Source organism: Balaenoptera acutorostrata, chromosome 11 (genome assembly GCF_949987535.1).
Source record: "Balaenoptera acutorostrata chromosome 11, mBalAcu1.1, whole genome shotgun sequence".
Taxonomy (NCBI): domain Eukaryota; kingdom Metazoa; phylum Chordata; class Mammalia; order Artiodactyla; family Balaenopteridae; genus Balaenoptera; species Balaenoptera acutorostrata.
In genome coordinates, this window is record NC_080074.1 from 60,526,108 (window position 1) to 60,554,033 (window position 27,926).

Here is a 27,926-nt window from a genome sequence, read left to right on the forward strand (position 1 = left end):
GAAAAGTAGAGTGAGAAGATAGTGGGCTGGGAATAGCCATGTTTCAAGAGTGGTCATAAGGGTTGCACATAAGGAGAAGATAGTGAGCTAAGCGTCAGGAGAGAAACCAGGAGTGGATGATGTCATAGGAGCCAAGGATGGCATGAGTTTCACATTCTCGCTAGTCCAGCCTGTGACCCACAGTACACATTTCCCAGTTGGCTGGTAGAGATTAAGACTTGTCTGTGGGGACTTCCCTGGTGGCGCAGTGGTTAAGAATCTGCCTGCCAATGGAGGGGACACGGGTTCGAGCGCTGGTACGGGAAGATCCCACATGCCGCGGAGCAACTAAGCCCGTGCGCCACAACTACTGAGCCTGCGCTCTAGAGCCCACGAGCCACAGCTACTGAGCCTGCGTGCTGCAATTGCTGAAGCCTGTGAGCCTAGAGCCCATGCTCCGCAACAAGAGAAGCCACCGCAGTGAGAAGCCCGCGCACCACAATGAAGAGTAGACCCCGTTCACCACACTAGAGAAAGCCCGCGCGCATCAACGAAGACCCAAAGCAGGCAAAAATTAAATAAATAAATAAATAATTTTTTTTTTTTTTTTAAAAACTGTGGAACATAAGAAAGCCAGCTGGCCATTGGAGGATTAGACCCACGTCCCTGACCTTCTGAGCACTGTTCTAACCAACTGAGCCATTACCTATTCAGCAAGGACATTGTGAGGATAAAATGAGGTAGAGTTTATAGAACTACTTTGTAAAGCATTAAACAAACATAAGATAGTATTATCAGTGTTTTTATCACTAAGATTGGTGCTCAGCCTTATGCCTTAGTCACTGCTAGCCAGAAAGGCCAGGCAAGAATGGAGAAAAACTGAGCAATGTCCAGTCTCTGATTTGTATCTGGGATGGCCTTGCCCCTCCACTCAGGATGTCTCTCATCTTTTTGTCCACTACAGGGCCATGCCACGTCATTTTTCGGCCCAGCTTTGGAACGCTACTCATCATTTCAGGTCAATGGCAGTGATGACATTCGGCAGATCCAAAGCCTGGAGAATGGCATCCTTTTTCTTACCAAGAACAACCTGAAGTATATGGCCCGTGGAGGCCTCATTATATTTGATTACCTGTAAGTGGTTTCTCACCTCTGGAGTGGGAAAGAGGGTCCCTCACAGAGTGGGAAGTCTAGAGAATTGGAAACTTTTGAGACCCTGGCCCCTTAGCTTTTCCTCTCTCGCAGGCTGGATGAGAGTGAAGATATGCACAGTCTGCTGCTGACTGACAGCAGCACTCTGCTCGTTGGTGGGCTGCAGAACCACATATTGGAGATTGACCTTAACACTGTCCAGGAGACTCAGAAGGTACAAGCAGGGCCTGAGGTTATTGGAGGGAATATAAACTGGAAATGCCTGTGATGTGTGCGACCTTTCTGTTCCTTTGGTCTGTGGGAAGAATCATTCTCACTGGTTTCTCCCGCTTCCCTCCACAGTATGCAGTTGAGACACCTGGAGTCACTATCATGAGACAGACGAATCGCTTCTTCTTCTGTGGCCACACATCTGGCAAGGTGACTGACTACGTTCCATTTTTCCTCCCACCATGGGGCTGTGTTTCACCAGATATGTGATTGGGCTCTGCCTTTTCCTCATTTCTGGGGCTGTAGTTGGAGGGTGGGAGGAATGAATTGAGTTCCTACTTAGCCATGTTATACTATGAGATTATCTTTCAGCCTGATGTTTTCTGTCGTAAATGGGTATCTCAGATGCAAAGGGGTAAACAAGAGCTCTCTTTGGGGTCCCATCTGGCTCTTGGCGTCTCTTTTTGCTCTTTTTTATGCTTTAATTGCCTGTATCCTAGAGCCGTAGTTCTTTGGGTAGAGGCCTCACAAGGTTGGGCAGGTGGCAGGTCCTCTTCCTGAGAACAGCGTTGGCAGATAACCAAGTTCTCTCTTCTTCAGGTTTCCCTGCGAGACCTCCGTACTTTTAAGGTGGAGCATGAGTTTGATGCCTTCTCAGGGAGTCTGTCGGATTTTGATGTGCACGGCAACCTGCTAGCCACTTGTGGTTTCTCCAGCCGCCTCACCGGCCTGGCCTGTGACCGTTTCCTCAAGGTGTATGATCTACGCATGATGCGTGCCATCACGCCACTTCAAGTTCATGTGGATCCTGCCTTCTTACGCTTCATCCCTACATATACTTCTCGTCTTGCTATCATCTCCCAGTCAGGTATGAAGGGGATGTAGGATGGGGTAGGAGGAGTCGATGAGTGAAGGGGAACTAGGCACGAGAAGGAGTGTGCTCCCTGGAATTTCTTTGTTGGGGAAAAAGTAACCTTTCTGAGGGGTCTCAGGGTCTCACTTAGGTTTGGTAAGAGAGTAGAGCTTTTATTTTCTCCCTGAGTGTGAAGAACACATATGCAAAAAATATAGGTAGAGCAGGCAAAACAACTTTAGAACTGTCTTTTGCTGGGTGGCAAACCTCCCTGTGGTTTATGGGAAGGCATCAGATGGTATTTTCTCTTATCTCTAGGAACGGATTTGGGGCCCATCTTTGCTTGATACCAGGGGAAGAGGGTAGGAAGGGCATAAAAGGATGGCTCCCTTTCATCTTCCAGGGCTCAGTAGGCTTCCTCCTCCCTCCTAGGGCAGTGCCAGTTTTGTGAGCCCACAGGCCTGGCCAACCCAGCAGACATCTTTCACGTGAATCCTGTAGGGCCTCTGCTAATGACGTTTGACGTGTCAGCCAGCAAGCAGGCCCTCGCCTTTGGGGATTCTGAGGGCTGTGTGCATCTCTGGACTGATTCCCCTGAGCCTTCCTTCAACCCCTACTCCCGTGAGACCGAGTTTGCTTTGCCCTGTCTCGTGGACTCACTGCCTCCTCTGGACTGGAGCCAGGACCTGCTGCCTCTTTCCCTCATCCCTGTCCCGCTCACCACTGACACGCTTCTCTCTGATTGGCCTGCTGCCAACTCCGCTCCAGCTCCCAGGTTGTACCTCACATCTGGGCCAAAAGGAGGGAGGGGGAAAGGGCCAAGATACCAGGATTCTCTGCAAGCCCTGTTATTATTCTACTTCTTTCCTGATTTTTGTCTACTCTCAGTATTTTCTTTTTTTTCTGGTCCCTTGGGGATTGGGGCTGAATGGGCAGACACCACAACCTTCAAGCCCTAGAACTATGCTACATTATAGGCGAGCACCCCCTGTGGATGCAGAGATTCTGCGCACCATGAAGAAGGTGGGCTTCATTGGCTATGCACCTAACCCCCGCACCAGGCTGCGCAATCAGGTATGTTCAGAGACGAGAGGGTCAGCCCCTGCCCCACGCCATTGGTGTTTCTCCTGTCTTTTTCCTTTAGTAGTTCTCATTAGTTTTTTTAAAATAAATTTTATTTATTTATTTTTGGCTGCGTTGGGTCTTCCTTGCTGCGCGCAGGCTTTCTCTAGTTGCAGCGAGCAGGGGCTGCTCTTTGTTGCGGTGCGCAGGCGTCTCATTGCGGTGGCTTCTCGTTGCGGAGCACGGGCTCTAGGCGCGCGGGCTTCAGTAGTTGTGGCTCGCGGGCTCAATAGTTGCGGCTCGCGGGCTCTAGAGCGCAGGCTCGGTAGTTGTGGTGCACGGGCTTAGTTGCTCCACAGCATGTGGGATCTTTCCGGACCAAGGCTCGAACCCGTGTCCCCTGCATTGGCGGGCGGATTCTTAACCACTGCGCCACCAGGGAAGTCCCTTCTCATTAGTATTTGCTTTTAGTCAGTCAGTAAAGGTTTTTTGAAGCCTACTGAATTGAAGGTACTATACTAGGTGTTAGGGTTCAGAGACATAAAAGATAGGGTCCTTGCTCTTAAGAAGTTTAGTGTTTGGTTGGTGAAGATAAGACCTGTGCATAGCAGAAATTATTTATGTTCTATTGTTAAATGCTAAAGGCATGTTAGAAGCATTCAGTGCAAGAGCTGTTTAGAGGGAAAACGGTACTCTGGGCTAGAGTGGTCAGGGAGGGCACACTAAAGAGGTGGATGTTGAGCTGGAAAGGTGAAAGACGGGTAAGTAGGTAGTAACAGGGGAGGCTTTCAAGATGAGAGAACAGTGTTACTAGAAGTCTCAGAAGGCCTGACAGGGACTATGCTGGAGCGGCTGTTAGTATTAGGAAACAGTGAGAGATGAAGTTTGGAAAGGGGCCGGTTGTGAAGCCTTGCATACCAGTGTATAGCAGAAGAAGTGATGCACCGAAAGGGCCATTCTGGGTGGGGTAGTCTGGTGGCGGCATGCTGGACAGCGTACGTGGGGGAGCCCAGTGTGGCAGCCATCGGCATTGTCCAGCTGTGATGAGGTAGGGTGATGGCAGGGGGAATGAAAAGGAAGCAGTGGATGCTGAAAACCCCATGAAATTAGAAGGTTCAGGACTTGGTGATAGCTTCAGTGTTGGAATAAAGGTAGGGGGAAACCAAAGATGATTATACACATCTAACGAGGCTACCTCTTTTTAAAAACCCTAGATTCCTTACCGACTCAAGGAGTCTGACAGTGAATTTGACAGCTTCAGCCAGGTCACTGAGTCACCAATAGGGCGGGAAGAGGAGCCACATCGCCACATGGTCTCTAAGAAATACCGCAAGGTGCTGGGGGATACCAAGGAAGGGGCCCTCTGGGATGTGGGGAAAGGTTCCCCGGGAAGGGGGTCATATGAGAAAGAATTGAAGGGCTCATTCAAGAAGCCTTCACCTATCACTCTGGACTCAGGAGGGAGGTTTGGGGGAAGGTTATGGCTATTGCAAAGATTTAGGGGACTCTGAGGGTGTCTTCCTCTTGCTCAGACTGTTTCTGCTTCAGGTGACCATCAAATACTCCAAGTTAGGGCTGGAGGACTTTGACTTCAAACACTACAATAAGACGCTGTTTGCTGGATTAGAGCCCCACATCCCCAATGCCTACTGTAACTGCATGATCCAGGTAAGGCTGGGAGTTCCTGCGACTTGAACATGTCTACTGCTTTTCTTTTACTCTGTGGGCCCCCCAACCCCTCGTCTTTTTCCAGATCTCCCCAGCCAAGTCCACTTTGGCCTCCTCTACCATTCTTTCTTGCCCCTCAGCCTTCAAGTCTCCTCTGTGAGCTCTACTTCTTCAGTGGACTCCGGCTCTGTATTCTCCACCATCTCTTAACCTTCCGATATCTCTTCCTCCCTGTACCAGTTGTCTGCATCAGATCTCATGCTCTTCCCTCCAGGTGCTCTATTTCCTGGAGCCTGTTCGCTGTCTAATCCAGAACCACCTTTGCCAGAAGGAGTTCTGCCTAGCATGTGAGCTGGGCTTCCTCTTCCACATGTTGGACCTCTCCCGAGGTGACCCTTGTCAGGTCAGTGCCTGGAGACCTGGAACAATAAAAGGGGAAGGGAGGTGGACAGTAGGCAGGGTCATCACTCTGCAGATGGCCACAAAAGAGAAAATAACCCTTTTCCACCAACACACTTCCTGGATTCCAGGGCAGTAATTTTCTTCGGGCGTTCCGCACCATTCCTGAGGCCTCAGCCCTTGGTCTGATTTTGGCTGACTCGGATGAGGCTTCAGGCAAGGGCAATCTGGCCAGGCTCATTCAGAGGTGGAATCGCTTCATTCTCACTCAACTGCATCAAGATTTGCAGGAGCTGGAAGTACCCCAGGCTTATCGAGGTGCTGGAGGCAGGTATGGAATTGGGACAGGAGTAGTTAAAGCCCCCATGATAAGCCCCACTGTGACTTAAAGGGTCTCCTAACTCCCTCGGTGTGCATATATTGCCCTGCCCACTCTTAGCAGCTTTTGCTCATCGGGAGACTCTGTCATTGGGCAGCTGTTCAGCTGTGAGATGGAAAACTGCAGCCTCTGCCGCTGTGGCAGTGAGACCGTGCGAGCCTCATCCACCCTGCTCTTCACGCTCTCCTACCCTGAGGGTAGCAACAGTGGTATACCCTGCAGCTGGGTTGGGGAGGCTCCCCCAGATGTCCTGTAACATCAAGGAGAGGGTGTTGGGGGGCTAACAGTGGGTACAGGGAGGACCTGGAGTGAAGCATCCAGTTTCCCCTCAGATAAAACCGGGAAGAACTGTGACTTTGCTCAGGTGCTGAAGCGAAGCATCTGCCTGGAGCAGAATACACAGGCCTGGTGTGACAACTGTGAAAAGTACCAGCCCACGGTGAGTGGGCTGTTGCACTGGACTAGAGTCCTGCCATGTTGGGGACTCGGCCATGGTCTCATCTGGGACTGGCTGGGTCAGCACTACCATCCAGCGATCTATAGGGAGTGGGAAGAACCCCAGCTGGAGGATGCAGATCCAGGCTTAACTGTTCCTGTCCAGGTTTCTCTCCCTGTAGGCCGCCTGCCATTCCTTGTTTGTTTTATCCTCTCAGATTCAGACCCGCAACATCTGCCATCTCCCAGATATTCTTGTCATCAATTGTGAGGTGAACAGCTTGAAAGAAGCTGATTTTTGGAGAATGCAGGCTGAGGTAAGGATTGAGTCTGGAAACAAGACTTTAGGAGTACTTTTTAATTCCTCCCTCTTTTGACTTCCATATATGATTAATGTTCCTGAGGAATTGGATATTTTCTCCTTTGTGTTCAGGTTGCCTTCAAGATAGCAATAAAGAAGCATGGTGGGGAAATCTCCAAGAATAAGGAGTTTGCTTTGGCTGATTGGTAGGTATTGTCTGTAGAGTGGTCAAAGGATTGAACTACTACTCAGGGGCTCCTCTTGTCACTGGTCAGATCTCCTCAGAACAAATTTCCAATTCTCCTATCCTGATAGGAAGGAACTAGGGAGTCCAGAGGGCATGCTGATGTGTCCCTCCATTGAGGAGTTGAAGAATGTCTGGCTTCCTTTCTCCATTCGAATGAAGATGACCAAGAACAAAGGGCTGGATGTTTGCAATTGGACTGATGGGGATGAGATGCAGGTTGTTGAAAAACTGGGAAGAGGAGGGGGAATAAGGGAGAGAAGGTCTGGGAATTCCCTGGCGGTCCAGTGGTTAGGACTCGGCGCTCTCACTGCTGGGGCACCGAGTTCGATCCCTGGTCGGGAACTAGAATCCCATAAGCCGCGTGGCATGGTCCAAAAAAAAAAAAAAGGAGAGAAGGTCGGGGCAGAAGCAAGGCAAGGGGAAGGTGGAATTTAGCATAGGGGGAAAAAAGGAAATAAGGCCTAGTATTCACCAGTTGTGGGCTTTTCCAGAGTGACTCAGTTCAGTGTTGGGAGTCATAGATGGGCTAGGATGGAAAGAACCCACCCTCGTCCCCCATCCCTATACCCCAAACTCCCTGTCCTCTATCCGCATTCCCCTTCCTTCCTCATCCTTAAACTTAGCTTAGCAGCCTGGGTACCCCCCTCACAGTGGGGCCCAGCCAGGGCAGACGAGGAGCATGGTGTCTATGTGTATGACCTGATGGCTACTGTGGTACACATCCTGGACTCACGCACAGGGGGCAGCCTGGTGGCTCACATCAAAGTTGGAGAGACCTACCACCAGCGCAAGGAGGTGAGTGAGGTAATACAGGGCAGGGACACTCCTGGTGGTGGCCACAGTGGAGTCCCAGGTCTGTCATTATCTTAAGTCTGAGCCAGAATGCTCCAGCCATCACTTTGGCATCACTGTGTCTCTGTTATCTCCACAGGGTGTTACCCACCAGCAGTGGTATCTCTTCAATGACTTTCTCATTGAACCTATTGATAAGGTTAGTTGTAATACATTCCATTCCCCCTTTCATCTCCCTTTTTCTTAGCATCCTCATCCTCAGTGCCTGAGAGAGTGCCAGGCAGATTCAGAGGGAGGGATGGGGCCTCAATAATAAAAATCAGAGCTAAAAATAGCACCTGAGTCCTGTCTTCTCTCTGACTTGGGATAAAGGGAAAAGGGGCATATATGTAGGCCATTAAGTGCTTTTTCTTTTATAGCATGAAGCTGTGCAGTTTGACATGAATTGGAAAGTCCCTGCTATCCTTTATTACATCAAAAGGAATCTTAATTCCAAATACAACCTGAACAGTAAGTGCTACAGTGTAGACCCAAGGGTGTGGGCAATTTAGATTGGTCTTCAGGAAGAGATCTGGGAAATAGCTTGTTAAGATTAGGATTGGCGACCAGTGTTAATATTTCCAGGGACAGTAGAGCAATTCCTGTTCATCAGGCCTTAAATTTAGAATCTGGAGATACTGAGGGGGTCGAGGGAAGAGGTGATGGGGGGGAAGTCTGATCAAAATGGCTATGGTTATGATTTTGAGCCTAACCATTCTTATCCCCAAGCGAAGATCTCTTTTTTTGGTGATGAACTTCTTATTAAGTCCCTTTTTGATGCCTTTAAACCATAGTTTCTCTGTAACTTTATTTTTCTGGATTTTCTAAGGTAAAGTCTAAAGTGAGAATCTTATTCCTTCCTCTCTGTTAACTTTTTTGGGTTTTTTTAGCATATTTCCTGATAATTTTCTGATTTGACCTGTTCCGTCTACCTGCTCTGTCCATCAGACATGATCTTTTTACTCACATGCTTTGATTATTGGGATAACAGTGTAGACCTGGTCTCTGGTAGCCACTTCGGCTTCCCTCCCCTGGTCACTTCCCTCTCCCCAGCCATCTGTCTTCTGGATTCTCCCTTCCAGTTAAGAACCCTATCGAGGCAAGTGTTCTGCTGGCTGAAGCCTCATTAGCACGGAAGCAGCGGAAAACACATACGACCTTTATTCCCCTGATGCTGAATGAGATGCCACAGGTTGGGGACTTGGTGGGCCTGGACGCTGAGTTTGTCACCCTTAATGAGGTAACCAAGACCAAAAAGGGTGGGGTGTTAGAACAGAACTCTGGGGATATTAGGAGTCATAAGCATTTCCCTGATTTCCTTATGAACTCTTCTCATATAGGAAGAAGCAGAGCTGCGCAGCGATGGCACCAAGTCTACCATCAAGCCAAGCCAGATGTCAGTAGCGAGGATTACCTGCGTTAGGGGCCAGGGACCCAATGAGGGTATCCCCTTCATTGATGACTACATCTCTACCCAGGAGCAGGTAATAGGATGTGGAGATGCAAGTGAGACAGACCCTGTGCTTACATAGAGTGCCCTAGAACCCAGGGAAGAGTGGCAGGGGGAATTGTGCACCTCGTTTCCTGGGTCACTTGACCTTTTCTCTATCCCTAGGTGGTGGATTACTTGACTCAGTACTCAGGGATAAAGCCAGGAGACCTTGATGCCAAGATTTCTTCTAAGCACCTCACAACTCTAAAGTCTACCTACTTAAAGCTTCGTTTTCTCATAGACATTGGAGTCAAGTTTGTGGGTCACGGTCTGCAGAAGGACTTCCGGGTCATCAACCTCATGGTTCGGGCAGGGCTCTTTTAAGAGTCTTTCTTTGTGTGTGGGCCCCCCAGGGTATACATTGTGCTTTTGGAAAATGGGAAATTATGGATCCCCTACCTTCAGTCTCCCACTCTTTTATCCCTGACAGGTGCCCAAGGACCAAGTCCTTGACACTGTTTATCTATTTCACATGCCCCGAAAACGAATGATTTCCCTGCGATTCCTTGCTTGGTACTTTCTGGGTGAGTTGTTCTGCCTTGTAGCCCTTGCTGTGCTCAGCAAGAGCATGAAAATGTGTGAGAGGCCAAGGGGAGTAGGTACGACCCTGGGTTAGTGGTGAGAGTTACTGATGGATTTAATTAGCTTCAGTATCCCTTCTGTGCACTAGAGTTGGTGTTTGGCTCTTTCCCTTAAGGGTAGTCAGGTTTTTTTTGTTGTTGTTTATTGGGAGTTGGGGATGTGAGTAGAGGACATGTCCTTACCTTCCTTTGCTAGGCCCCAAACTATTCCACCTCTACTTCCCCCCAGACCTGAAGATTCAAGGGGAGACCCATGACAGTATTGAGGATGCCCGCACAGCCCTTCAGCTTTACCGAAAGTATCTGGAGCTAAGCAAAAATGGCACTGAGCCTGAGTCCTTCCACAAAGTGCTCAAGGGCCTTTACGAGAAAGGCCGAAAGATGGACTGGAAGGTGCCTGAGCCCGAGGGCCAGACAAGTCCCAAGAGTAAGGCCTGGGATGGGACAGGGGAAACTGGACTGGGTGGGTTTTGGTTGTATATGTGAAGATTATACCCACCGTAATAAGAATGATGATGATGTTAACAACAGTACCACCCCAACAGGTTGTAATATAAAGCACTTAACAGTTTACAAAGCACTTAATCCTCAAAGCATTCAGTGAAATTGATTTTATTATTGAAACTCTATTGGTCCTAACCTCTTCTTGCCCAGTTCTAAAATGTTTGGGGCAGGTCCATGCCCTCTTTTCTCTTGCATTTTTCCTTCATAAGAAGTGTCCCAGGTGCTTTTTCTCCACTCATCTTAAGAGTCAATGCTCTTCGTTTTGTCTCTGACAGATGCAGCTGTCTTCTCTTCAGTGCTGGCGCTCTGACCTCACCCTCTCCCAACGAACAATTCCCTCTCCCTTCAGTTTTCTGTGGCCCTAGAAGTGGGAGATGGCTTCCCAAGTTGGCTATACCCTGTCTACTTCCAGAATTGGACTTGCTCAGGGTCTACAGATGGTGCTATTAATAGAACTGGAATGCAGCAGGACTGTAGCAAAGGGTCTAGGAGCCAGATTCCTTTTTCATCCTTTGCAAAATAGTGGGCCAGAAACAGAGTCTAGAATTGACCCAGATGGAAAGTAATTCATGTTCTTAATAAATATCCTGGGTAATTAATGCCCAGGCAAAGAAGCTCCTGGAACCAAAACTCTCAGTTTCTAGTTGGCTAAGTACTGAAGTCCCAGACAGTGACAGGATACAACAATAGCTCAAGACCTAGCTTAAGTCTGACTGCTTGAGGGTTGTCTGGAGGGGCCAGCATTTAGAGTCTGGTGGTCCCAAGCAAACCAGCGTTGCCAACATTATTATTGCCGAAAGGGCCTTTGGGTCCTAGACAAAGCTTCGCTGCTGGCTTCACTCCTGTTGACAGCTGAGAAGCATGTCTTCCATCCACTCTCCTGTCCCAGGTTTTGTTTTCTTGTTATTTTTTAAAATTTTTGTCTTAAATTGCATGTTTTATAAAATAAAAACAAAAATATTATTGTCATCTGTCTCATTAGAAATGTGTGCGTGTGGGGTTCTCTGACTTAAGCTCACCTCTCCTTTGTGTTGGCTTTCTATTACAACTGGAAAAAACTAAGGCTTTCAAATTTCCACCCAGAAACGAAGGTGAAACTCTGAAGTCCAAAATTTAGGATATTGGAGGAGAATGCCTTTCCTGGGCAGTGTTAGGTCTTTGCTGTGGCTGCCTAGAACCCTAAGGTCGGGTTCTTTTAAGACGTACAGTATGGTTTCCCTGTTAACGCGTAAAAGGGAGTTGGGGAAACTGACAAACTACAGGTCCCAGGACATCTTAAAATCTGTAGCTACTAATAAAGAATCTGTGTGGTGCCGCAGTGCTTCCTGGGAGATGTAGTTTTCTGGGTATTGAAACCAGGGCTTCTCACTGGCTAGCAGCACACCTTTCTTTTTGAAGGTCCGAGCCCACCTAGATTGGCACGCGCGAGCCTGACCGCCTCCATGCACCACGTCAGGCTCTGACTCTGCTTCAAGCCACTCCTATTCTTCGGCTGACCCCCACCCCCGGTGGTCACGTGGAGCTGCTCGCCACGCAAGTTTGGGTCCTGCGATCCACCGGGGTCCTTGCCGCCTGGGAGACGCTCCTACGCTGCCTGTTCGCGCGAGAGTTTGGAGGGGCGGGTTTGGGGTCGGTCTCTAGTGTGGGACTCGTACCGTAGCGCATCTGAGACCTGCTTAGGCGTCCACTTAAACGGCTCGAGGAGCTGGCTCAGGCAGTCGCCGGGGCACCCCATGTCTGGAAAGCGCAGGAGCGCTCTGGAGAAGCCTGGCCAGCCCCGCTTCCCCGCAGCCAGGTGCTAGGGTCGGGAGCTAAAGTGAGAGTCCGGCTGTCTTCCAGCGCCTGGGCCACGGCGGCGGCCCTGGGAGCAGAGGTGGGACGGATGCGAGTGGCACTGAGGGTCGGGGTTGCACTGGATCGAAGGCAGTGGTGGGGTCTTTAGAAAGGGGGCTGGCCCGCACGGGGAATAGCTTATAGGCTGGAGGTGGGGATGCAGCAGTCTTCGGTGCTGGGTCCAAATAGGCCCTAGTTATTGAGTGCTCCTCTCGCCAGCCAGCCACCTCGTTACCTCCTGGCCAGAATCAGCTTCTCTCCTTGCCAGCAGCTCGTCTGTGCCTGTCGTCCTTGCTTAACCCTAGCCACCAACCCATGGCTGCCACATAGCCCTGTGAATCCTAGGCAGCGGACGCTCAAGTACCAACATCTAAGGCCTCACCTGTCGACGTAGTGTCTGGGGCTAAGCCCCAAGTTCCGAGCTCAGCGCTCTCACCCACCGCCCCGGAGCCTCCGGGGCCTCGAGCGCCGGAACAGAGGAGCCCCTTTGTGTCCGGGCCATTTCCTGGAAAGTAGAGCCAGATCACACTGAGGCCTTTGTAGGCCTTGGGATGAAGGATTGGGCGGGGGTGGGGGTGGGGGCGAGGTACAGGGGAGAATGGAGCTGGCTCCTCACACCTATGCTTTATTCCAATCCAAACCCAGGTGGAGCAACCCCATTGCGCTAAAGATGAAGGGCTGGGGTTTGCTGGCCCTGCTTCTGGGGGCCCTGCTGGGAGCTGTCTGGGCCCGGAGGAGCCAGGATCTACACTGTGGAGGTAAAGGCACAAAAGAAGAAATGGGAGGAAGAGTGGGTGGGGAAGATAGAGCCTTGGAGGGCATGGGATCCAAGGCCTGGGAGAAGGATGAGTGGAAGTCCCTGGGTTGATTCCTTTCTCTTCCCACCCCCTGCCCCTCCTTGCACCAGCTTGCAGGGCTCTGGTGGATGAACTAGAGTGGGAAATTGCCCAGGTGGATCCCAAGAAGACCATTCAGATGGGCTCTTTCCGAATCAATCCAGATGGCAGCCAGTCAGTGGTGGAGGTAACTAACTGTTCCCCCAAATAAAATAGCTCACTCTAACTAATTAAGAAGGACCTTAGAAAAAAAAAAAGAAGGACCTTAGTTTAATAGAAATGTAGAAAACATTGACCCACATAGGTATCTAAAAGATTGGGCTGTCTTATTTGGAAGAGGCTGGAGGCTTATACCCTATGCATTTGCTTCCTTGGCTCCAAACCCTAATATTTATTTCTGTTGTAGAAGTTGTTAGCAGACAGGGAACCTTGATCAGCCCCCTTCTCCACATCCTTAATCCACGTGACTTGTGTTTTCACTATGGCAGTATGGTATACAAACAAACATTCATTCGAAAAAAATAGGTCTTATCCTTACATTTAGAAAATTTATTTCAGGTGAAAACATAACACAGACAGAAAGCTGTACCCAGTGGGCATTTGGGAGATGTTAAGGTTATGATGCTTGTGAAATGCTTTAATAGTTGTTATCTTCAAAGCCCTTACTGCCTCTCTAATGCTCTCCTCCTATTAAGGGCAGGTATTAGCCTCATTTTAATACAAAAAAGAAAATCATTACCTTACAGACATAAGAATTAAAAGAATTCAAAGGAAGAGAACACATAGTTGACTAAGGTTAATCAAAGAGGTGGTTTATCTATAATTTGGAGCTAATGACACCTATTTTATTTTTTAGGCTTGTATAATGAGGTAAATAAGAGCACATATTTGAAAGGACTTTGGAACTACACAAATCATACTGTTTTTAAATTAGGGAAGGCTTTTTAGAATAGGTTGGTTGAGCTAGATTTGGAAGGAAAAGTAAGGATATAAATTACTAATGTACAGAGGTAGAAAAATGTGACCCAAGGCTGAGGACATTTCTAGGTGCCTTATGCTCGCTCAGAGGCCCACCTCACAGAGCTGCTAGAGGAGGTATGCGACCGGATGAAGGAGTATGGGGAACAGATTGACCCTTCCACCCACCGCAAGAACTACGTACGTGTAGTGGGCCGGAATGGAGAATCCAATGAACTGGACCAACAGGGGATCCGAATTGATTCAGACATCAGTGGCACCCTCAAGTTCGCAGTGAGCTATGGGAGTGGGTAACTGGGTCTTGGAAACTAGGGGATTTATTGGAGAGCCCAAGTGGAAAGTTGGATTAATGTCCTTGTCCTCCTCTCTGGAGGTGGAGACCAGAGGCTTCCCTTGCTGTCTTCTCTCACTCCTTTATCCCTTGGGTTGACAGTGTGAGAGCATTGTGGAGGAATACGAGGATGAACTCATTGAATTCTTTTCCCGAGAGGCTGACAATGTTAAAGACAAACTTTGTAGTAAGCGAACAGGTAAGCTATTCCCACTTTACCTCCTGTCCTCACATCCCTGTGGAACCTGGCACATTCTCTAGTGTGTGTCCCACCCCCGCTCCTCCAACACCCCCCTAATACCCCCTCCTCCAACCTCTGATGTTAGCTGAAGAGTTGGCTTCCATTACTTATGGCTTAGGGACTTGGGTTGTTCCTCTCCATTCTTTTCCTGTCGGCTTTCAGAATTTGTGGCTCCCTCACCTGAGTGAGATACTGGTGAGAGGATGGTGGGAATGTTTTGTCATTTAAAAGCATATGTTCGGGGGACTTCCCTGGCGGTCCAGTGGTTAAGACTTCATCTTCCAGTGCAGGGGGTGCGGGTTCGATCCCTGGTCAGGGAGCGAAGATTCCCACATGCCTCAAGGCCAAAGAACCAAAACATGAAACAGAAACAATATTGTAACAAATTCAATAAAGACTTTAAAAAAATGGTCCACATCAAAAAATCTTGGAAAAAAAAAGAAAAAAAAAGCATATGCTCTGAAAAATGGTGGTCGGTGTGTGTGTGTTTGTTTTGGGATATTTTCTTGATAGTGGCATATATCAGTATGAGAGTGGCATTTTCTTTGAAACTGTCATGTGCTATTTGCAGATCTATGTGACCATGCCCTGCACATATCGCATGATGAGCTATGAACCACTGGAGCGGCCCAGACTGACAAGCTTGATGGATCACCCCCAGGAGGGGAGAGGGTGGCAATGCCTTTTATATTATGTTTTTACTGAAATGAACTGAAAAAATACGAAACCAAAGTATGAACCGTGTTGTCTTTTCATGCCCAGAATTGGCCCTTAAATTAGGCTTGAAAATAGGAGATTCCAGACAGGAAAGAAAAGGCAAAGGAAGGAAGAGCTTTGGGAATGGTATAGCGCTAAGGTAGGAGGAGCCTGAAGCTTTCATTCTTTTGTTATCTGAGATTCCTGCTGGACTCACAAACTAGATAAGCATTTATTCAGTGCTTATTCAATATGATGTGTTTAGAGTCTAATTATAGTGAGAAGAGGAACCTCTATGAATAAGCTAGGGAACATGAATAAGTGTATGATAGTATAGGATTCTAGAAATTACTTGTATTCATACTGATGAAACATAAAGTAAGCTAGAGCTCAGTCCTGAAGGACATGGATTTTTCTACCCTCCCTACCTTTCCAGATGGAGGGATCAGCAAGAGCATACAGGAAAGGGCAAATGGATGTGATCAGCTCAGCTGAAAAGTAAGGGCTTATCAGATAGGGAGAAATGAGGTAAGGAATGTTATTTAAGGAAAGGCCTTGCTTGCTGGCCTAAGCTTTCAGATTTGATGCCAAAGCAACAGTAAAATATACCTTTATCATCTCCATCACTAGCCATTGTCAATGTGGACCATAAGTGTGTCCCCATTTTCTGTGTGTAGAGATTCTGTACTGGGGCATAGGGATGAAAATATAAAGGATACCTTCTTTGAGGAGATTCTTAAACACCCTGATCCTGAGGTGTGGCTGTCTCAGGGTTTGGAATGGAACATTTGTCCTGGGAATGCCTCAGGGAGAGAACACCTGTTATTCAGTTTTATTACATTTCAAAGACTTTAAGCACTTTAGAATCTAAAGGCCCTTGGAAGTCATCTAGTTCACCTTTGCAGATGAAGTAACTGATTTTACAGATAAAGAAACCGAGGCCCAAAGAAACCACAGGTCCTCAAGTCCTGTATATGTGGCAAAACTGGATCTATAAGCTAATGTTCCCAAGTGTCAATCTGATCTAATATAGCTGTGAAGTAGCTTCCGTTTTATGTCTTTTTTTTCTCTTAATACCTTGCCCTAAGCCTGGCACACGGAATGAATGTGTTCAACAAAGCTTTCTTGTACCACAAATCCCTATGAAATCTAACAATTAACTAGCTCACAGCAAGCACCCTGATATTAGTTGACAACTAAATTCAGGGTCTAGTGCTAATTCCTTCTTCTCTTGTCAGTCATAAGAAATGCTGTATCCTGTCAAATCAGTTTTCCAGACCAGCTGTTACTAAGCTTTATTTCTTCTGTGATGCACGTGAATGATGTTCACATGCTTCATTCCCCTATGAGTATACCCAGGATTCTGTCTATTGCTGCTTGGTGTCTGTAAGTTCTTACTCTTCCACCAGAAAGCTTATCAGAAATGTAAGTAGGAGTACCCTTATAGGGAACTTGAAACTGTTGTAATTTACAAAAAAGCAAGTTATTTGCAAGTTTTAATAAATAAAACAAATTTAATGTTAATCAGTAACAAGTTACTTGTGCCTCACTAGTTTGTCAAGGTACAGCCGTTAAGAATTCTCCAGCCCAAGAGTCTTTGCCACTGGGACACAGGCATGTGTCTTACATAGGGAAGAGTGGACGTTATCATCCTTGACTTGATCCTCAGGAGGATATACTTTGCATATCTCTTAATTCATATCACAGGTTAGCACAAGGAGTCCATGAATTTATCTGAACCTTTCTGGAGGCTACTAAAATTATTCTAGCCTAGTATTTAGTAGAGCATATACTCAACCTTGCATATCTGGTTACACCTTAAATTTTAGATACCTTGTAAATGAGTTTATCAGAAAAATGTTAGCTTTTAAAGAAATATTCCCAAAGACAGTGTGACAGTGTTTTTTGTTTTTTTGGTTTTTTTTTTGCCACACCACAAGGCTTATGGGATCTTAGTTCCCCAACCAACCCCGGGCCCTTGGCAGTGAAAGCGCAGAGTCCTAACCACTGGACCGCCAGGGAATTCCCAAAGACAGTGTTAAATGAGATCCAGGTGTGACTAGGAAAATGTATTATGTGAAAATCTAGTCCTTAAAAATAAGTTTTAGAGGATTTTTTTTTGCTGTGGAAAGGACTCCGAGCAGGAACAAGATTCCTTTAAATACAGGACAGAGATGAATAGCAAGGGAAAAAGAACTAGTATATGTTAAATACTCATATAACAAGTGCATACACACACTTATTTAATCTTCACAGCTCTAACAAATACTAGATGTTACTCCCATTGGCAGAGGAAGAAACCAAGCTCAAAGAGGGGTGGGGGAGCCAAGGCTTCAGCCCTAGCAATCTTCTTATCCCTAGGCCGATGGAGTCTCCATGTAGTCCCCAGTGGCTCTGTAAAGTACTACTTCTTTTGTTTGAAAACTACCTTCAAGTTTGAACACATGCCCTCTGAGTCTAATAATCTACAGTGAAAAAGCACTATATCCTCTTTTCAGCCATTTTCCCAGCCTGATTATTCCTTGTAAGAAGCCCATTCTATCCCCCTGGTCTTTTTAGGTGCTAAATGTTTGTCTCTCCTTACCTGTATTCTGGGAAGGTCGTCATTTATCATGTATTTCAGGTATCTTTTTTTTTTTTTTTGGCTGCACCCCACGGCTTGCGGGATCTTAGTTCCCAGATCAAGGATCGAACACATGCCCCCTGCATTGGAAGCGAGGAGTCCTAACCACTGGACCACCAGGGAATTCCCTATAGTTCCTTATCTTTTAAAATATCTTTAGGGCTTCCCTGGTGGCGCAGTGGTTGAGAATCTGCCTGCCAGTGCAGGGGACGCGGGTTCGAGCCCTGGTCTGGGAAGATCCAACATGCCGCGGAGCGGCTAGGCCCGTGAGCCACAATTACTGAGCCTGCGCGTCTGGAGCCTGTGCTCCGCAACAAGCGAGGCCACGATAATGAGAGGCCCGTGCACCGCGATGAAGAGTGGCCCCCACTTGCCACAACTAGAGAAAGCCCTCGCACAGAAACGAAGACCCAACACAGCCATAAATAAATATAAATAAATAAATAAATAAATAACCCCCCCAAAAAAAGAGTCTCCCATTTAAAATATCTTTAAATATAGCAACACACTGAGCTAACGTGCCCAAGAAACTGTTAACAATGACTCAAAGTCCCCTTCCTGAGTTGCAGCTGATAATTTACAGTCAGCACCATATAAACAATACAGCTTAGTAGTTAAAATACAGCTTCTGGAGTGAGGCCAACCTAGGTCTGAATTCTAGCAATGCCAATTACAAGCTATGGTCCTGAGTAGGATACTTTATCTAAACCTTGGTTTCCTCCTCTGTAAAGCTACTACTATTACCTACATCCCTTAGAGTTGTGAGGATTAATTAAGGTAATGCATGTACCACATTTAGATAGTTTCTGGAAATAGGAAGTACTCAATAAATTTTAGCTGCTACCCATTAAAAAAAGGAGTTTGGTTTACTGATATAGTTTAAGTTCCATCTGCATTCTCCCACTTATCCTTGGCCACCAGGGGGCACCATTGCCTCTGTCCATTTTAAAGAGGTCATTCCAAAGGTCAAGATGACCTCGATGCTCAGCCTTCTCTTCCTTGTCCCCTCCAGTTCTCAGGCACTTAGTTGTATTTGGACCTAGAGTTCGCTTGGCTCCTTTATTCATCCTAATCCTTCTCCCTTAACTTTCTTCCCACCTCCCCAGGTCCCAACCATGTTCAGAGAAAGGCTCTAAGCCAGCTCCTGGGAGATACCATTTAGTCCCTTTGAGTCCTGGGCTTTCCCATTGGCCTTATAGCAGTGGATGTCAGGACTGAACAACTTCAAAATAAGTCCATAAAGTCCTCATGACACTAGGCTCCAGGACACTGTGAGCATTATTGTTCCCCACCCTTCCTCCAATCACTAAAGCTCCAAAATAGGTTACCCTTAAGGCCACTCCGTAATTATCCCTTTGGTAGCCTCACCCTGAGAATGCCTCCTGCCACTTGGGGCACTGGAGCTCAGTCCTCTGGCCTACGGGCTAGTCTCTGTGGATAATTAACCAGAGAGAAGAAACCAGGTCAGACTATTCTAGGGTTAGGAGGAAATCCTCTGTGAGATGCTAAATTGGGAGCAAATATTGATCAGTGGAGCTTTGAAGTCACCGAGGAGATAGCTGAGGTCAGTGCTCCCCTGGGGCACTGCTTGGCTTCTCTTTATGAAGTTCTTTCCTAAGATCTACCCATCTGATCCCCAAGCCAGAGAAGCATTGGTTGGTAGGTGTAAAGCTGAGTATAAGGAAACCTGGGAAGAGAAAATGGCATTTTTCTTTCTCTTTTTCCAAGTCCAAGCTATAAACTAGGTTCTTTATAAACAGGATCTATCTAAACCTGGCTTAGATGGTACTGAGACCTTTGAACTTTGTTACTTATATGTGAGGAGGTAAAAGGGCTGTCCACTTGGGCCTTGGGTCATTCCTCTCTGCCCTTGGGTCAATGACAATGATATCTTAGGAAGGTAGAAAGGTCCTAAGTTCTTGTCTACCCAAAAGAATGAGTCAAGAATGATGTAGATCACTTCAGTGCCATGGTTCATTTAATGGCCTCTGGGGAGCAGAGGATAAGAGTGTATAGAAGATAGCCAAGCAGGTATAAAGGTTCAGAGGCCCTATGGGAGTGACGGGAGTGATGTGACAAAAAGGGAGGTGATTTTGGATGAGGGGTTGGTCTGCAGCTCCTGATCTTTTGGCTAGATGTGGGGTGGACTGTTTGTGTGGGGCTATGTGACTGGAGTGGCAGTGAGACTAATACCCAGGACGCAGAGGCTCTGGACTGCGCTGGAAAGCTTCATATTAAGGGGGCGTTTGTAAGACGGGTTTCCTTGCATTAGTCACAGAACTGACAGCTGGCAAAGACCACTGGATATTCAGGCTCCTGCCTTTGCTTTCCTTCTCCACATTCTGGGTCTGTTGGTATCTATAATACCATGGCTCACCTCAAATGATTTCCACCAAGTAGCTAAGTCTGGCATCATAGCCTGTGTCCACATGATGTCACCTCTATGGCCATTAAGTCGTTGACCAAAGACGTTGTTCAAGAAAGCACACCAAGGGATTAGGATCAGTTTTCGTGATAGTGTATTAAGGGGTTGGCTTCCGAGGACCTTCAAAGGTCGAAGTCCTTGGGGCTTTTTCTCTAATAGCCACCTCACAATTAACCCCAAAGGTGTTAAGGATAAGGGGAAAAGACTAAGTTAACTGAGTTCTCAGGCACATACTTAACCACCTACACGCTTCCCCCCGCCCATCCACCGTTAATTAGCTTATCCCGGACGGTCCAATCCCCCCAGCCACAACTGCTGTCAACGGCTTAGGACCCGCCCCCCATGCACACTGAGCCAATGGCTGAGCCCGGGGCGAATCCCTTGAGAGGGGGCGGGAGCGGGTTCCGGGCAGTAGGCGGGGCCTCACTGAGGACCCCGGGCTGGGCGCCGCCGCCGGCTCGTTTACCCTTTCCTTCAGCTGCCTCCTTTCAACCTTGTTCCCCTCGTCGGCGCGGCCTCTGGTGCAGCGGCGGCGGCGGCTCCCGTTCCTACCGCAGTTCTCTTCCCTCCTTCCCTCCCCGCCAGATCCCCGAGTTCGCCCGCCATGGCTTTACTCACTGCGGCCGCCCGGCTCTTCGGAGCTAAGGTGAGCAACTAGGAGAGAGCGCGCCGTCCCAGGGTGGGGCTGAGGCGACTGCAGGCCCTCTAGCGCCGGGGTCTCCCTCCCCTACCCAGTCGCACCCCAGCGCATCTTAAAGGGGCCCTGCGCTTGGCTGGCCGCCAGCCCTGCGTGGCGCTCACAGGGTCATGTGCTTCGCTGGCCTCCCGGCCCCTGGGGGTGAGCTGAGCTCTGCACGCCCCGGCCTGCGGTCTTGGGCCGGTGGGGAGGCCGGACCCAGCTGTCACCCTGCCTGTCTGGGGTGGAAGAGGCGGGGATGCTTGGCCTTGGAAAAAGAAGGAGTGGAGAACATAGGTGTTGTGTTCCGTTGGAGTTAGGGAAAGAGCCTGTTTGGAGGAAGGGGCGGGATAAGAGAAGTGGCAGGGGTGAGCAGGTGTGCTCACTCTACCCCTGGGCCAGAGCTGGAGCCTTGGTTAATTTCGGCTTCTGCTTTGTAGAGGGGGCCTTGTCAGTTTCTGAACTGCCTGCTTCCATTTCTCCAACCCAGTTATTTAAGCCTTTAGTGACCAAGCATAGCAGTTCCTGCTAGAGGAATGCGACTCGGGTCCTCTTTGTCCTTGGGACTCTTGCACTTACTCTTTATATAGGAGGAGCTCGGGTGCGGTGGAGCGCTTGTGTGAAATCTTCTGCATGATTATCACATATGATTGGAGAAAGAACCAGAAAGGTTTTTCCCCCCAAACTGCAGGCTGATAAGTGAAGATATTGGGCAGGAAATAGTAATTCCAAGGTTACATGACCGGTCCTACTACTTGCTCACTCAGGTTTTGCTGTTGCTCTTAAGTCTGCTCTACCCAGGAGAGATTCCTCTTATTCTTTGGGGCCCCTTACTTGACTTTTGTTGCCGTTGGAATCAGGAATATTGTTGCAGGTAATGGTGCTTTCAATTTCATATTGCCAAAATTACTTTTGTCTCTGGGCAACTTGGCTCTTTAAACAGAGAAACTGGTGTGCTGAGGGAGTCCCAGCCTTCTAATCCAAGCAGGGACAGTCCCACAAGTGACCTTGACTGCTGCAAAGAACTTATACTTTCTCTTCTGCAGACAGATTAAAGTTGCCAGCACCTGAGGGGAGGAAGGGAAACCTTACAATTGTTTTGGCTTACTGTGTTATCTTGCATGGTTGGTGATAAGGTGAAGCATGTAGGATGTACAGGTTCTTCCAGGTACTCAGCGGCAAGGTGGAGGCTGATCATTTGGGAGATACTTGTCTTACTTGACGGTAGTTTCTTCCGCTGCCAGGGAACAGGGTAAGGAAGCCTCTTGGGAAATGAAGCAAGTTCTAGATAGTGTTTTGGCAGAATAGGGGACACTATAATTAGCTCATTCCAGAGCTGCTAACCCAGACCAGGTAATCTAACCCTACAGTTTGAAAAAGCCTTTAGAATTTACATTCGAATTTATTTTGCCTCTTAAACCTCTGAGGAAACTCAGAAAGCTTTTAGGTTGACAGGGCTACCTAACTGTAGTGATCATTACTGTTTTGTTTACTTTCCTGTTAGAGACGGACCTGAGGATCCCCAAAACCTGTATATTGGAAGCCATTAGAAGGCTTTCGACCCTTAAAACGAACAAAGCCCAACAGACCGAGGAGTAGAAACTTTCTGAGATCTAAGCAGTTACAGCTAGGATACCAAGAAGCCTTTCAGTTTGTCAGCAGTGCTAGCACCTGCCTGAGCTTTCCAGATTAGCCTGCAGTTTAATGGTACTCAATTTTACTTTTGCTATTAAGGTAGGCTTTAGAAGGCAAAAATAGTCTTCTAGCCTGCTACTGTGATTCTCAAGGTCAGGTGTAGTTCACTTTTCTGAGAAGTTTTTTTAACCTTGCTAAGAGACACAAATACTAGTCATTGTTCTGTTGTTCCACCCTACCCACTGTCAGGTAATTTAATGAACACCTGAGTTGGAGAGACCACCTCATTCAGAGCCTTGAGATTATTTTGACTTCTTGTTTACCTGAATGAATTTCTACTAAGCAGTGGCTTTAGTATTAGCTGTGGGTGCCTTAGCTTTGTGCTGTAAATACTGTCTTTTCATAGGTGATCTGGGTTGGGAATTAGAGTAGGGCCACCAACTAATTTTTGGATTCTTCATGCCAAAGTGACTTAACCAACCCTAGTTGCTTCTTGTATCATTGAGAATTGCTCCTCCAAGCTAGGATGTTTGATAACTTTGCGTAAATCAATCCAGAAGTGTTTCTAGATTATTTCTAGACTTTCTCAAGACTCTTAATACCCGTGATTCCTCTACAGCAGACGTACACCACTGCACATCTCTCCTATAAATCCTAGTCCGAAGTTGGGCTCTACAAAACTGAGTGAGTTTTGTCCTGTGAAATGTTAGTTAGGCTTAAAGCCCCAAACTTTTAAGGGCAAGCACTCAAATCTCTTTGCCTTCATTTTGATTATCAGCCTACCCAAAGTAATGGCAATTCCTTGACGCTTACTAGATGGACCAAAGATGAAAAATGGAGAATAAATCCTCATCATGTGCTAATGGTGGTATGATTGCATTTGTTCTTCCTAGTGGTCTTTAGATTGGTAGCAGGTGAATGCATGGGTGTGGGGAGACATTGAGGTGAGCCGTGGTGAAGTGGATAATCAGAGAAGGGAAGGCTGGCATTCCTAGTTCTTAGAGTCCAAGTGGGCAGAAGGCAGGAAACCAGACTTGGTGGATCTCCCTAAAGCCACAGAGTAATTCCTTCTGCCCTCTTTTCAGTGCCCTATGTGATAGAGTTGAATAGGATTTGAGTGAAATTAAAAACAGTAGTGAGGCAGCCTTAGGAATGGCTCTTAGGATCTGGCTGTCTTTCAGTTCTCCCTCAACTTGCCTAAATTCCTATATTTCTTTTAACATGTTACCATTTTTTAAAAATTAATTTTATTTATTTATTTTTGGCTGCATTGGGTCTTCGTTGCTGCGCGCAGGCTTTCTCTAGTTGCGGCAGGAGGGGGCTACTCTTTGTTGTGGTGCGCGGGCTTCTCATTGCAGCGGCTTCCCTTGTTGCAGAGCATGGCCTCTAGGTATGCGGGCTTCAGTAGTTGCGGCACGCTGGCTGAGTTGCTCCTCAACATGTGGGATCTTCCCAGACTAGGGCTCGAACCCGTGTCCCCTGCATTGGCAGGCAGATTCTTAACCACTGCGCCCCAGGGAAGTCCTTAACATGTTATCATTTAAAAAGCTCCGGACTTCCCTGGTGGCGCAGTGGTTAAGAATCCGCCTGCCAGTGCAGGGGACACGGGTTCGAGCCCTGGTCCGGGAAGATCCCACATGCCGCGGAGCAACTAAGCCCGTGTGCCACAACTCCTGAAGCCCGCGTGCCTAGAGCCTGTGCTCTGCAACAAGAGAAGCCACCACAATGAGAAGCTTGTGCACCGCAACGAAGAATATCCCCCGCTTGCAGCAACTACAGAAAGCCCACGCGCAGCAACGAAGACCCAACGCAGCCATAAATAAATAAATAAATTCATGGGGGAAAAAATCAGTTTTAAAAAAAATAAAAAATAAATAAAAAATTAAAAGCTCCGTAAGTAAGTTCACAGTGGGCGTCATCACCTGAGGTACTTCTTCACATTGCACATTCATGAATCCTACCTTCAGATTCTGATTCAGCAAAGGTGGGATGGATCTGGAAACTTGTATTTTTTCAAGTGTCTCACTTGACTGCTTGGTGATCCCCTCCTGTTGGGCCAGTAAAGCCACCAACTGTGTTTAATGTATATATGAAGCTTTGAGTGTTTTGGCTTTTTTTTTTTTAGTGATTATTTTTAAATGACTTCATAAGTAACTATTCTAAGAAATAGTCTGATTTAGACTATTTCTCTGGGTTTGTCTCCCTAGGCCTTTTTTTCAAATGCCTTAGGAAAAGTTTCTTGTAAATCCCTGAAACAAAGCATTGTAAGAACTAGTAGAAGTGAGGGAACAGTTTCTAGTTCCTGAAAAAGTAGTACAGTGACAGATCCTATATACTTTATTTAGTAGTGTACGCTTAGTGTGCACATAATAAGTAGATGTTCAGCAACTATTTGTTAAAGAACAGTAAGAATTTCTCTGAAAGGAAAATTAAGACTCGATTCTTTTCTGAGTCTGAATTGGTGTCCTTTCCAGTCTTCTTCACTGAATAATCAGCGAACCTTTAGCGAAGGGTCTGTTAGACAATGAGAGTTCGGCAGAATTATTAAGGAAACTCTCCTGAGTATGAAGGGCATCACAGTACGAAATCTGAAGGTTGCTCAGGCTATTAAGTGGCCTGACCAAGTAGTGCAGGCAGACTTCCAGTATCACCATTGTGAAACACAGATGTTAGATGGCTTTAGTTCTCTGACCTGGTTCTGGGGAGAGAGGAGCCTTTGTCCTATGTGTGTTCTTTTTCACTTAATGCAAGTTGTTTCTTGTGCATTGGAAGCCTTTACAGCACAAGATTTTTCCTACAGTTATTAGTGAATTATATTTGCTTCATCAACTAAGCCATTTCTGCTGGCTTGGCAAGCTCTGATCTTTTGTTGATGAGGACAAGGCTCTAATAAAATAAGGAGCATCTCTCACAAGTTTTTTTTAAATTAATTTTTAAATTGAGGTATAGTTGATTTACAATATTATGTTCGTTTCAGGTAAACAACATAGTGATTCAACATTTTTTAGATTATACTCCATTTATAGCTATTATAATGTATTGGCCATATTCCCTGTGCTGTACAATATATCCTTGTAGCCTATTAATTTTATACACAGTAGTCTGTAATCTCACAAGTTTGTTGTTGGAGCTCCTGGATATGTGGCAGGATATGTTCTGAATGTGCCTAGGATAGGGAATCAAAGGAAACTTGGCTTTTCCCATGTAGAGTAAGGGTCCTAGATGTGGATCGATGATGATTATAGGCTAAGAGGAATAAGAGAGAAATAACCACATTATTGAGTAAGTGCTTATCCAAATGGTATTCTACTGTTCCCAGAATTTGGGGGAGAAGGGAGTAGTTGTTTTGTTTTGTTTTTTTTTTGGTTGCGCCGGGTCTTCCTTGCAGCACTTGGGCTTCTCTACGGGCTCCACAGTACGTGGGCTCAGTAGTTGCAGTGCGCAGGCTTCTCTCTAGTTTGGCTCTCTAGTTGGGGTGCGCGGGCTCCAGAGTGCACAGGCTCAGTAGTTGCAGCACACGGGTTTAGTTGCCCTGTGGCATGTGGGATCTTAGTTCCCCGACCAGGGATTGAACCCGCATCCCCTGCATTGGAAGGCAGATTCTTAACCACTGGACCACCAGGGAAGTCCCGAGAAGGGAGTAGTTTTAATTGATTTTTGTTAAGTGATTTCGCCAATACCCTATTCCAGAAATACCCTAAGTATTATAAGCAAGTCTTCGGCAGAATTTCCTGCATGTATTATTTGTCCTTTTCCTCCCTTGGCCCTTTAAGATAGAGGTTCCTTTAATTATATTTTTACATCGTAGCATAGCACATTTGAGAGCTACAGCCCATTTCTATCAATAATAGCCAGCTCACTAAAAGAGTTATTACAAGGGGTGGCAGCATATGAGGTTTGAAAATCCTTTTAGTGATTGCGATACCCCCATCCTATAGAGAATCCTGGCTGTCAGACATTGCGACCCAGGCCCTTATCTTTGGAAGTAGCTCTCTCCATCTCTCCCCATGAAGGAGCTGACCTATTGAGTGAGGTGACTCCCTGATTCACCTGACAGGTGCTGTTCCAGTGGGATGACTTTACACGTGGCATGCAACCAGAAGCCAAAAGCCCCGTTGCCACACCTCCAGAACTGGGGGAGGAGCTGGGAGGTGAAAGTTCAGGGATGACTCAGAGATTTGTAATCTGCCTGTTGCATCTGTGAGTATAGCCTGGATGTACTGTACAAAGCCATTTAGCAGCTTTCCTTGGCAGCCAGGAGTAGATGAAATGAGGTATGTAGCCTAGGGTATGACAGTCCTCTAACATCTCCTGTCTAGATTTGCTTGCTGGTGGGGATTATGGTTAGTTAAATTTGTTTCCTCTCCTTGAGACTCTTCTCTTGGTCAGGAGGCCCTTAGGAAATTGGGGCTTTATTTCCTGTTCTACAGCTAGAGGGAATTATCCATTCACCCCTTCCTCAGGCTTGACTGCCTCTTTCCTGGGATCCAACTCCATGAGAGAGTTGTGACACGAGTTGGTAGGTAATAGGCCAACACATTTCTCAGAAACAAATATCTATTGATCTCAGCTATACAGAAGGCACTGTTCTAGTTGCCTTCATGCAGATGATTTCATATAGTCTACTTGTCTACCCTGCAGTTGGCTTTGTTTTTACCAGTTTAGAGGTGTGAAAATTGAAACTAGAAGTTAGGTCATACAGCCATGGTAGCACAGCAGGATAGTGGCAGAACCTGGATTTAGGACTTGACCCTTGATAACACCATATCCCAGGCTCTTTATATTCTACCCTTCTGCTTCCTTGCTTAATGCTTTAAACCATGGATGTTTCTTAAACTTTATTGTTCGTAGGAATCACTTAGTGAGTTTGTTAAACTGGAGATTTGGATTCAGTAGGTCTGAGGTGGGGCCCAAGATTCTGCATGTCTGACAAGCTCCAGGTAATGCTTATAGTGCTGGCTAGGCAGTCATATTTTAAATAGCAAGGCTTTTGAGTACCTTTACATATGTGTCCTTGTTGGAGCCTTAGAATCAGACTTTGAGCTAAGTAGCTTGAGTGTTATCCTAAATGTGGAGAGGGAAAGGGAAACAGTAGTTAGTTGTTTGCTTTGGATGTCTCAGTTATTTAGTAATGCAGCTGCGACTAGAACCCAAATTTCCTTTCCTAATTCCAAGGCATGTGCTTTGTACTCTGTCTTCTACATCATTAGTTAAAGTTGTCCTAACTTGAATTTTTCCTATTCTAGCCTTTTGGGCGGTCATATCAATGAATTGCTGCTTTTAAAATACTTCATATTTCTTTAGTTTTTTCCCTAGGCTGCAGGGTGAGCTAAAATATGACTAAATTTGACATTGAAGGGTGCTAGAAAGTGGCCATACTATTTGATTTTCTACATTTATTATATAACAAATACAGAGCACTTGCTGTGTGTCAGGCATGGTTTTAAGTAAATATTGACCTAATTAATTCTCATAGCAATGCTTTGAGGTAGGTACTATTATTGTTCCCATTTTACAAATATTTTCTCAGGTCCTTTCTCTCTCTCTCTCTCTCTCCCC

The 27,926-nt window shown here is 46.8% G+C and overlaps 2 protein-coding genes across 9 annotated transcripts in view; both read left to right on the plus strand.

Annotated features, from left to right (window-relative positions):
• The window catches only part of PAN2 (poly(A) specific ribonuclease subunit PAN2), a 14,632-nt gene extending 3,570 nt beyond the window's left edge, over positions 1-11,062 (plus strand). Inside the window, exons 3-26 of one of the 6 annotated variants that reach the window (XM_057556353.1) lie at positions 944-1,113; positions 1,225-1,345; positions 1,474-1,551; positions 1,942-2,209; positions 2,627-2,969; positions 3,172-3,268; positions 4,471-4,590; positions 4,805-4,924; positions 5,199-5,327; positions 5,455-5,654; positions 5,763-5,911; positions 6,035-6,141; positions 6,356-6,454; positions 6,571-6,644; positions 6,754-6,901; positions 7,337-7,480; positions 7,617-7,676; positions 7,897-7,987; positions 8,599-8,756; positions 8,857-9,000; positions 9,132-9,311; positions 9,439-9,532; positions 9,819-10,016; positions 10,369-11,062. In XM_057556353.1, the coding sequence (XP_057412336.1) occupies positions 944-1,113; positions 1,225-1,345; positions 1,474-1,551; positions 1,942-2,209; positions 2,627-2,969; positions 3,172-3,268; positions 4,471-4,590; positions 4,805-4,924; positions 5,199-5,327; positions 5,455-5,654; positions 5,763-5,911; positions 6,035-6,141; positions 6,356-6,454; positions 6,571-6,644; positions 6,754-6,901; positions 7,337-7,480; positions 7,617-7,676; positions 7,897-7,987; positions 8,599-8,756; positions 8,857-9,000; positions 9,132-9,311; positions 9,439-9,532; positions 9,819-10,016; positions 10,369-10,403 (3,327 nt within the window). In that variant the 3' untranslated portion in view covers positions 10,404-11,062. Of the gene's footprint in view, positions 1-943; positions 1,114-1,224; positions 1,346-1,473; positions 1,552-1,941; positions 2,210-2,626; positions 2,970-3,171; positions 3,269-4,470; positions 4,591-4,804; positions 4,925-5,198; positions 5,328-5,454; positions 5,655-5,762; positions 5,912-6,034; positions 6,142-6,355; positions 6,455-6,570; positions 6,645-6,753; positions 6,902-7,336; positions 7,481-7,616; positions 7,677-7,896; positions 7,988-8,598; positions 8,757-8,856; positions 9,001-9,131; positions 9,312-9,438; positions 9,533-9,818; positions 10,017-10,368 lie in introns of those variants that run through there. The other 5 variants (XM_007179605.3, XM_057556354.1, XM_057556355.1 and 2 more) reach the window with 5 other exon arrangements.
• A 465-nt stretch (positions 11,063-11,527) lies between these two features.
• LOC102998810 (citrate synthase, mitochondrial) overlaps positions 11,528-27,926 on the plus strand; it is a 37,454-nt gene continuing 21,055 nt past the window's right edge. Inside the window, exons 1-6 of one of the 3 annotated variants that reach the window (XM_007179597.2) lie at positions 11,528-11,966; positions 12,572-12,684; positions 12,834-12,949; positions 13,810-14,013; positions 14,174-14,270; positions 14,884-15,044. In XM_007179597.2, coding sequence (XP_007179659.1) covers positions 12,597-12,684; positions 12,834-12,949; positions 13,810-14,013; positions 14,174-14,270; positions 14,884-14,927 — 549 coding nt within the window. In that variant the 5' untranslated portion in view covers positions 11,528-11,966; positions 12,572-12,596 and the 3' untranslated portion in view covers positions 14,928-15,044. Of the gene's footprint in view, positions 11,967-12,571; positions 12,685-12,833; positions 12,950-13,809; positions 14,014-14,173; positions 14,271-14,883; positions 15,045-20,475; positions 20,703-27,926 lie in introns of those variants that run through there. The other 2 variants (XM_057556358.1, XM_007179591.3) reach the window with 2 other exon arrangements.